Source organism: Lissotriton vulgaris, chromosome 2_2 (genome assembly GCF_964263255.1).
Source record: "Lissotriton vulgaris chromosome 2_2, aLisVul1.2, whole genome shotgun sequence".
In the NCBI taxonomy this organism is placed as follows: domain Eukaryota; kingdom Metazoa; phylum Chordata; class Amphibia; order Caudata; family Salamandridae; genus Lissotriton; species Lissotriton vulgaris.
The window spans coordinates 302,811,290-302,822,203 of NC_141688.1; the positions used below are offsets into that span (position 1 = coordinate 302,811,290).

Consider the following 10,914-nt stretch of genomic DNA (forward strand, 5'->3'; position numbering starts at 1 on the left):
ATATTACTATGTAGGCGGAAAGCAGCCTTTCCGTGGCGGTGAAAGGCATGCAGTGATCGAAATTGGGGGCCTGTTGTGGGCCCACAGGATGGTGGGTTGGTGGGGGTGCAAATGGGGCTACCTATGGTACCCCCATGCATTTGCATGAACAACATGGCAGGCACCGCGCGGAGACCTGCCACGTTGTGCATGCAAATGCACAATGTGCATCCACAGCATTATGGCAGGCGGTGCAGTGTGCACCTCCTGCCACAATGATGTGGATGGGGATGCCACCGTAGCTGGGGCATCCTAATTGCTGGTGCGAGACTGCTGCACCACTGGCATCTGGTCCCAGCACCGCTAGGGTGGCGGACAGACGTAAGTCGACCCGCCATCCTAATAGGCCCCTTTGAGTGTGAATAGTAATTTTTGTCTCTCTGCTATCCAACACTTTCCTTAATGTTGCACTCACTGTAGTGGGAACAGTAATTTTAACCTCTCCGCTATCCAGCTTTTTCCCTATTGTTGCAATCACTGGAGTGGGAATAATAGGTTTTATCCCTCCGCAATAAAACACCTTTCCTGCTGTTGCACTCACTGCAGTTGGAATAATAATTTTTAATCATCCACTATCCAACACTTTCCCTACTGTTGCACTTACTGGAGTAGGAATAGATATTTTTTCCCTTTTGCTATCCAACAGTTTCCCTACTGTTGCATTGATTGTATTTTGAAATATAAGTTTCAATATTTTTTAATACTTTAATGTGTTAATTTATTTCGGATTTTTATTTTTCTGTATTTTAAATCATGAATAAGGCTCCCGGTTTTCCGTTTAAAAGGATTTCTACATATAAATACAGACGGAAAACTTGTTTTCCTTTGTCTGTATTTATAAGTAGAAACGGAAAAATACTGTCAAAAGAAATGGCCAGATGAAATCTGATATCGCTGCCCTCACACTGCAGCTTTGGAGAGGGATGAACAAGTGCACCCTGGAGCGCTGTGTCTTTCAACTCCAAGCAAAAGGAAGCACAGGGAAGTATTCCACCTGCAGACCGAGAGGATTATACAGGGCATTAGCCGCTCATTTTCCCCATGCACTGCAAGTCAGTACAAATCCGAGATAGCAGAACGTGCTGAAATGGAGCACGCAGGGGAGAAAATGTAGTCTGTGCCATTAACATTAATAACTCTTGAACTGGCCCACCACAGGTAGTCCGACCCTGACACATCGTTCTGTGACAGATGTAGAGAGCCACTCGGGCTCTCTCCTACATTGTATCCAATGCCTCCACGCACGCACGCACACCCCGGGGCGGGCTCGCGCCGGGGGTATAAATAAACATGCAGAAGACCGCTCGTGGTCTTTTTCCGGCTAACTATACTGCTGTGTCTGTGTCCCTTTATACATGCCCCTCACCCACGTGTTGGGCCTAATTACAACGCCACATTGGCGACGAGGCCGGCCTACCTGCACGCGTGCCGTGCGGTGTACCGGTGGCACCGTGTTGCCTGCTTCCAGTTGCGGTGCCCACTCGCGTTGCTGTGCCAACCTGTCCCGGCTCCCGAGGCCCGCCCACGCGTCTCCCTGGAGGGAGCGCCTTCAGCCGGCGGGGCTCGCGGGGAGTCAAGGTGCTGTCCGACGGACCTGCGGGTGAGTCTTTCCTCTGCCCCGCCAGCGCGACACCCTTGCGTGTCCCTCCCTCTGCCTGCGCGGAGGCGTGTGCCCAGAGGACTGCATTGCAGCCGACGAGAGGCTGAACTCCTTACACGGCAGCACCACGTGGCCCGGCGAGGCCTATCGCGGCCCCAGCCGTCGCAGCAGCGAGCGTGTGTGAGGCTCGCGGAGGACTGTGTCAATCCCCGGCCTCGCATCGCACTGTCACGGCCCAGAGAAAAGTATTAGAAAGCGGAGCAGCGACGCGCACCAGTACACACTGCCTGCAGAAAAAATAAAACAAGCACATGCAAAGGCAAACAGCCCCGGTGACACGCCTAGTAACCTAAGCTCCCTGCCTACTGCATACACGGCCAAAAGAGCTCCCTGCCTACAGCATACACGGCCAAAAGGATAAGGGACATGTACCACACCCAGTGGACCAAGTCACAACAAGCATTGGCAAAGCCAAGAGGTGGAAACTCTACAGGGAAGATTCACCACACAAGGGACCACGGAACAGTAGAGTAACCCTAGCAGCACACAGGAACACAGCACCGGAAGGTTCCAGAAGGGTGAAACGAAGGCCACACAATGTCTGTAGTGGCGACAGGAGCGGCCCAAGATGGGGCGGGTCAAAACCCACCTCCAGCAGTCTTGCCACCACCAGTGATACCTGCGCCACAGCCACAGGCCCAGGCCCAAGCAGGGGCCCCCATGCAAGCGGTGTCCACCCACCTACACTCCGGCGCAGCGCCCATTCCACCATTTAGCGAGGCGGCAGACCCGGCAACAGTGGCGCTGAGATGGAAGGCATGGGTTGGGAGGCTCAACCTCTACTTTAAAGGCACAAGGGAAACGGATGGAACAGTGAAAAGGTCGCTCCTCATCTTATATGGGGGGCCAGAAATTTACGAACTATTCGAATCACCCCCCAACACAGGACCTGAGCACGACTACGACGCTGCGGTCGCAGCCTTGAACGCGCACTTTGATCCCCAACTCAATAATGACTTTGAAAAGTTCAAGTTCAAACGAGCCTGGCAGACAGACTCCGAGTCGGTTGATATGTACTACGCCCGGCTCCGCCGGCTCGCAAGCACGTGCCCGTTCACCAACCCACGGGAGGAAATCCGGGACCAAATCATAGTTGGGTGCAAGTCAAAGCTGCTGAGAAAGCTCATCCTCCGCCAACCGGGCATATCGCTTGACGAGATATTAATTCTAGCCAGATCACATGAGCTGTCCGACACAAGGGCGGAAGAGATGGAAGCAGCGTTACGCACGCCAGTGATTGCCCCGGCTACCGTGAGGACAACGCCAATCAAAGAAGAGAGAGTCGACGCAATTCCCGGCAACTCGCCCACGAAGTACCCAGCCCAGAGGGAATCAGTGCGGATATTGCGGGGAAGACCACCCAGCCACTGCCACATGTGGTGCGAAAGGAAAGACATGCCTTTAGTGCGGGCGCCTGAACCATTTTGCTGCTGTCTGTCGGGGAGGAAAGTTCAAGTCGGCCAGTCCGCGAGCCAGGGCAGTGACGCAGCGCATCCGACAGCTGTCACACCAGGAAAAGCCTCCCTCCCCCCAGCTGTGGCCGCCGGTGCTCGCGATGCTGCCTCCTTTCTGAAACCCCGACGCCGTTTTGAACGTGTCCCCTGAGCTGCTGCATCTACAGCACGGTGAGTGCTTACCCCCCCCCCCTCTGTACCCCGCCCAGTTCCCTGGTCTGGGGAAGTAGCCAGGGCTGGACGGCCCGGCTACGGCTGCAGCCCAGGGGGGGAGGGAATTCTTTTTGCAGCTTTCGGAGTCGAGGGTGGTGGAGTTAGAGGCTCTCCCCCTCCGGTTTAGGGGGGCAAGGCCGGGCCCCCACCCAGCAGTGCTTGCCTTATAGGGGCTACGGGGTCTCTGCCCACACAGTCAAGGCCCAATGCTGCCGCACGGCTCAGGACAGGACCCGAGCCGGGGGCAAGAAGGCCAGTGAGAGTAGCATCGAGCGGCTTGGGGCAGGAGCACTTCTTACCCGACAATGGTTGATGGGGCTGGCGCTTGACCCACTGCCTGCGTAGTTTGTGATATTTTGGCATGAATAGCTTAACCTTCATTCAGTGATGTCTACAAACAACATCCCAGCACAAAGGGAGATATAGGATTAACGGTGTAGGGCTACATTGGCATAAACTAGATTGAGAAGTTGGCAGCTATGGTGGTTATCAGCCTTCAAATTGCTTATTCTGAACAAGTAACCAGAGGCCTTCTAAGCTGCAGATTGTTCATACAAAATGTGCTTGTGTAGTACCAGCATGTGGACACTGGAGGGCAGAAGGCTCCTATCAAATGTCCGCAATGTTTATTTTGTAGGTCTCCGCCTGCGAAAGACTGCGCACATGCACAGTCTTGCTGGCGAGACTTACTGGGGTAGAGTGAACATCACTAGCGAGGTTAAGCCCTGCTCCTCTTCCCCATTGGCTAGCCTCCTAAACGGTGGCTAGCCATTGGAGAAGAGGTCATAGTGACGTTCTACTTTCGATCTAAGCCCCATCCTTTTCAGATTGGGGGCGTGTTTTTGACTTTCTTTTCAAACAACAGTCACGCCCCTAAGTCTGAAAAGGATGGGGCTTAAAGAAAACTTGCGTCATGCCTGCCGTGGCCACAGACACGTTGCCAGGACAAGCCTCCCTCCCCCCAGCTGTGGCCGCCGGTGCTCGCGATGCTGCCTCCTTTCTGAAACCCCCGATGCTGTTTCGAGCGTGTCCCCTTAGCTGCTGCATCTACAGCGCGGTGGGTGCTTACCCCCCCCACCCCCTCTGTACCCCGCCCGGTCTCCACGGTCTGGGGTAGTAGCCAGGGCTGGACGGCCCGGCTACGGCTGCAGCCCAGGGGGGAGGGAATTTTTTTGCAGCTCTTGGAGTCGAGGGTGGTGGAGTAACAGGCTCTCACCCTCCGGTTTAGGGGGGCGAGGAGGGGGCCCCAGCCGGTACTGCTTGCCTTATAGGGGCTATGGGGTCTCTGCCCACACGGTCAAGACCCAAGGCTGCCGCACGGCTCAGGACAGGACCCGAGCCTGGGCGAGAAGGCCAGTGAGAGTAGCCTGGCATCGAGCGGCTTGGGGCAGAAGCACTTTTCAAGCGATGGGGGAGGAGCGCGATGTGCTTGCATCCCCTCCACCTCACCTCCAGTAGCCTGCCACCAGTGGGATTTGAGGGGTGGGGGCAGAGATCCGCGTGACTCTCACCTCCGTAGTACCACCATGTAAGCCACGCTGTTACCGGGCCATGCAGAGTAATATTTTCCCCAGCACTGCCACCTCACGCGAGAGGTAGTGGGCCCCGGCCAAAATGCACCACGTAGCATCAGGTGTGATTGGCTGGTGCATGGGGGAAGAGAACATCCTACCCCGGCATCAGCGCCGAGAGTAGGGGTATTCTTATCAGAGCCAGGCCAGTGGGCCTGTGGGACACCCGATGCATGGAGGGGTGCGGGGCGGGTAGTAGCATTGCCTTGAGGACCCAACTGTTGGCTGCGAGCAGGCGAGCTCCCTCAGTTAACGCAATGGTGAATGGCAGCTGACCCCTGATATTATAGTGGAGCCAGGCTCACCAGCGTGCTGTGGAGTGGGGGAGCGGCGAGTCGTGTGCCTCCCCACACCCCACATTGTGTGCAGTCGGCACTATTTGCAATGGCGAGGGACCCTGACACATGGGCTTGTGGGCTGGGATCCGGCCCGCAGCTGCTCGTGGGGGTTATCAGCATCGGGGGATGGCCGAATGTCAGTCATCACGCTCCCTTCACTGCCTGCAGGGTTTCCTGCTCAGCTGGAGCGAGGGCCAATGCAGCTTGCCACGGCAGGAACCCTGGCACGTTGGATTGTTTTCAGGGGGTGGGGGACTAGCGAGCATCACTATGCCTCTCCTCCACAATCACTTCAGTCTAAGGTGGTGGCTTGGTGGGGGTTAGGGGGGCAGCAAGGTTGCGTGGTATTTCACACGTATCAGATACTAGCGAGTGGCTCAGCCAACAAGGAGTGCCAAACGCATGCCCCACAACCCCCTCTCTACCCAGTGGGGATGGGCAGTCAGCAAATAGCGGGCCGCTCACCTCCCACTGTTTCACAGGAATTATGCAATGATTAGAAACAAAAGGTCGTGTCACAGGGCTCGATGGAGTGCACCTCCCCGCTTGAGTGCACTTTGACCCTATTTTGCAGTTCTCGAGTCAGTCCAAGCAGCACACCTGCATCACCCTCCAGGTATGCAGCTGGAAGGTCATGGGCATGTCCCGGGGTCATAGGTCATGTTCGCTGCTCAGTTTACGCAGTGCCTAACTGTACAGAGCGCACATTTATCAACCCATATTCCCAAGTCATTAGAAGGAGAATTGATATTACAATTCCACTTTTTCAAGATACAGGATCGGTGTTTATCAAAAATCAATGGTGCAATGCCGGGCTGGGCGGCTGGGATGTGATGCTGGCGTCCCCCCCGTCAGAGGAAGTTCTGAATCTGTGAGGATTTTAAAACATCCCATGGTGTGCAGCGAATTTCTGAATTTCTCCAGGTACCAAAGTGTCCTTTGGCGCCCACTGCTCGCTTTATTCAACGCCATCCGCCTTCTCCTCTCCTGTCTGATAAATCACATCCATGGCTACCCATCAACAAGAGGATAACCTTCAAGCTCCTCACCCACGCACACAAGGCACTCCACGACACCGGACCAGCTCACCTCAACAGACGTCTCAGCCGCTACACCCCCACCTGCCAGCTCCGCTCCACAGACTGCGCACTCACCACCGTCCCCCGCATCCGAAGAGTGACCGCCGGTGGCAGATCATTCTCCCACCTCTCCGCCAAGACGTGGAACACCCTCCCCATCCGCCAATTGCAGACCGAAGACCTTGTGATCTTCAGGAGACTCCTCAAGACCTGGCTCTTCGAACAGTAGCAGCATCCCCCCGCCCCACTAGCGCCTTGAGACCCTTACGGGTATGTAGCGCACTTTAAAAATGCTATGATTGATTGATTGATTGATTGACTGAATATTCTAAGCAGGTCGGACTGACACACCTTTCACATACTGCTTCCCAGAGGAGTCATTCGACAATATTCTCAAGATCTTATCCAACTATTCACTTTTGAGGTTAATATTAATATTACGCACACGTTGTAGTTTGGTGACGCTGTGAGCTAAGAGCTGTACATGGGTTTTCGTGGTAGCATTTAATATCTGTGCACACGTTGTAAACTTAGAGTGTGTCGGCAATGCCTACAATACAGACATGGACGACGCAGCTCTGTGCGCAACTTATGCACCTCCATGTGCACAACGCAGCTTTGTGCGCTTCCTGCACACCTCCTTTTGGGCATATTGCAAATGTGCACATCGCAGCCCTATGCACAACCTGCGTACCGTGCCCTCGGGGGAGATTCACAAGTCCCTTGACCCACTTTTAACACAACGCAGTTCTATGAGCTAGCTGCACATCTCAATGTGCAAGACACACTACTATGAGCTACCTGCACACCTCCTTGTGTACACAATGCACACATGAACTATACAGCTCTATGCGCTACCTGCACACCTCCTCCAGTGCACAATGCACACGTGCATTATACTGTTCTATGCACTACCTGCGCACCTCCTCGAGTGCACAATGCACACATGCACTATACTCCTCTATGCGCTACCTGCACACCTCCTCCAGTGCACAATGCACACATGCATTATACTGTTCTATGCGCTACCTGCGCACCTACTCGAGTGCACAATGCACACATGCACTATACTCCTCTATGCGCTACCTGCACACCTCCTCCAGTGCACAATGCACACATGAACTATACAGCTCTATGCGCTACCTGCACACCTCCTCGAGTGCACAATGCACACATGCACTATACTCCTCTATGCGCTACCTGCACACCTCCTCAAGTGCACAATGCACAAGTGCACTATGCTGCTCTATGCGCTACCTGCACACCTCCTCAAGTGCACAATGCACACGTGCACTATACTGCTCTATGCGCTAGATAGAAGAGGGAAGGGTTTGCATTTATATAGCGCTTGCTATCCCTGATGACGTGTCAAATTGCTTTTCAGCGGTAGCACACTACTGCGGAACCCTTCTACAGAACCCAAACAGGAATAATGGAGAATTAGTATAGAGAAATCTGAAAGTAATTTGAGCTCTATGCACAACCTGCATACCTTCTCTATGCACGGTGAACATATGCACGGTGCACCTCTATGCACAACTTACGCACCTCCATGTGCACAATTCAGCTCTGTGCGGTTCCTGCACACCTCCTTGTGGGCATATTGCAAATGTGCGCGACGCAGCCCTATGCGCAACCTGCGCACTGTGCCCTCGGGCAGATTCACAAGCCCCTTGCGCCACTTTTAACATGCGAAAAGTGACGCAAAAGTGGCGCAATGGGCTGGTAAATCTGCCCCTATGTGCGCACAGCACACCCATGCACAACGCAGTTCTATGAGCTAGCTGCACATCTCAATGTGCAAGAAGCACTACTGTGCGCTACCTGCATACCTCCTTTGTGCACGGTGAACACATGCACGTTAAACCTCTATGCACAACCTCCCATGACTCCTAATGTACACACAGGCCAAAAACACATCTTGCTCATGACTACAACGCATTAATGTGTGCGCTTTCCCAGCGAACAGTTGCCTCTGTGCACTTCCCACAAGTGTTTCACGAGGATGCGGAGCGCTGCGCATTGCCCTGGCTCCAATGATGGCCTTGTGTGCTCCTTGAAGTAATTGTGGCCGGGTGTGCGTGAGCCCACCGTGTGACGCAGAAATAACACTATCTTCCTTGGTAAATGGACTTGTATACAACCCGCTCCCTGATGGTAACCCTCCCAGGTGCCCTCCGCGCAGCCCTCTCCTATGTTCAGCCCCCGGCACCCCCCTCTCGCCAGCATTCAACGATTCATCCGCAGGCTGGAGCCTCAACACTGTCCCTCCCCCATGGGCATAGGAATGGGGGTGCGGTGGATGCCGGCCGCCCCGGGTGTCATCACTGAGGGGGGTGACAAAATGGAAAAAATATGTATTTTAAACATATATGTCTGCCATTTTGTCAAGCGGAGCTGACAAGAACTTCTCCGCACCGGGTACCACCTGACCTTGCTACGCCACTGCCCTCCCATCCGCTCCTTTCCCTTGAGCACCCCCTCTTCACTTCCAGCGCCCCTCTTCACTTCCAGCGCCCCTCTTCCCTTCCAGCGCCCATCTTTTTCCAGGAGCTCTATTTCTGCCTAGTATAAAAAAAACAGTATAAGACCCACTGCCAGGACCAGAGGGTGCAATTCCAGGCAGCACCATTTTATAGCGCCTTGATTTATCGTTCATTTATCATTTCACCAAGCGCTGGTCCCAGGCCCTGGTGGGGATGTGGGGGGGGCACTCATCAGAGAGTTGTGCTGCAGAGGCAGGTGTGTCTAACAGACCACCCACGACGCTTCAGCCCTCTCTCCACTTCATCAAGTGCGGCTGCTTGTCTGGGGAGTGTGAGCTGTCCGGTACAAGGGGGGGGGGGGGGGGGGGGGGGTCCTTACCTCCAGGGGTCTGCCCAGCGTGAGGTGCAGCACAGACAGCACAATGGCGACGGCTGTGGTGACGTCCATGGCCGACGGTCTCGGGATAATGTCCTCTACTGAGTGTCTCTTCTCTTCGCCCTTCACACTCCTTCTCCTGCCTCTCCTGGGTCTTGGGGTGCCTTATAATAGCAGTTGGAGGAGCGGGGGTCAGGTCACCTCCCAGCCCCAGAGCAAGAAATACTTCCTGCTGCCCAGAAACGTTTGCAGTTGCACGTCTTACATAACTCCACCGATAGCCCCCAGGCCCTGCAGGGTTCAGGGGTCAGGGGTCATGCCCTAAGCAGGTGTCAACCCGAAAGGTGTGCACTAAAGCAGAGCGTCATCAACTGACCTTTGAGCCTCATACGAGGTCTTCATTCTTCACAGTCTGACACTTACCGGCCAGGGCAGTGGAAACTTGGACGTGGGGAGAGGCTGAGTTACAGAAACAGGGAGAGGCACGTGAGAGAGTGCACGACCCCCCTCTGGCCTGGAAACCAGGGCGGTTTCAATGAGTATTTGATGCTTAATCACTGCCTGTGCACAGGAATGTGCGTGCGTGTGTTGACGCAAAAAGAAAATGAACTTCGAGAAGCTACGTCAGTGTCTGCACGTCTGTCCAGGCCTCACCGAAGGCGATGGGATGGAATGCGCGAAGAGGCACAGAAATTGTATTGTATTGTATTGTAAATTACACTACAATTTGTAATTGCATTTATATAGCGCCTACTACCCCTGACGAGGCGTCGAAGCGCTTTTTCGGCAAGTAGCACCCTACTCCCGGACCCATAGAGGATTAGTGTTGAATTAGTAAAGTAAAACATGCAAGTACATTTTAAGTGGTGGATAGGTTAGTCAGTTATTTGGATTTGGAGTGATAGCAGAAGGATAGAGGAGGACAAAGGTTTGTATTTATGTAGCGCTTGTTGACGCACGCTATTCAGGAAGCCTACAAAGGATTAGGGGTGAATTTATATGGTGAAATATAAAGTAATTTCAGTGGTGGATATTAGTCAGTTTCTTGGAGTGAGAAGGATAGCAGAGGGAAAAAAGGGGAAGAAAGATTTGCATTCACATAGCACTTGTTACCCCCTGATGGGTGTTGAATCGCTTTTGTGGCGAGTAGCACACCACTCAGGAACCCATAAAGGATTACTGTTGAAAATTTGTATAGATAAAAAAAAAATGAAGTAATTTGAGTAGCGGATATGTTATTCAGTTCAGTCAGTCATAAAACTTTTATTCGGTTACAATTTGACATAACCATAAAAAGTGCATACACTGGTTAAAAGACTACTTTCTGAATACATCTTAATTAATAAAAACACAATTCATATATACATTTGTTTTTAAAAAGATTAAAAAAGAAGTTCATTTAACAAATAGGTACATTTGAAACAGTAAACTATGCCATGAGTTATACTACACCATATTTTTGGGCATAATTCTATTGTATTCGTTACAGGATTAACATTAGATCCGAGGTCCATAAACAACAATAGACATTAAGGGTATAATTTTAGCGCAGGCAACTAAACCCCACAGACACTGCGCCGAGTGTTAAGACATTGTTTTAAGAAACCGGCTACACATTTTGCGTTATGTACAGAGTCCAAGGACTATAGTGCCAAATAAGCGGGCCGGCACGTTCTCATACCCATTGTGAGCAGTATA

At 52.9% G+C, this 10,914-nt stretch overlaps 1 protein-coding gene across 1 annotated transcript in view; it reads right to left on the reverse strand.

The window, feature by feature from the left end:
• The window catches only part of LOC147729354 (astacin-like metalloendopeptidase), a 121,967-nt gene extending 112,679 nt beyond the window's left edge, over window positions 1–9,288 (reverse strand). The window contains exon 1 of the mRNA XM_086959838.1: window positions 9,220–9,288. Coding sequence (XP_086815964.1) covers window positions 9,220–9,288 — 69 coding nt within the window. The remainder of the gene's footprint in view (window positions 1–9,219) is intronic.
• Between the last annotated feature and the right edge of the window lie 1,626 nt (window positions 9,289–10,914).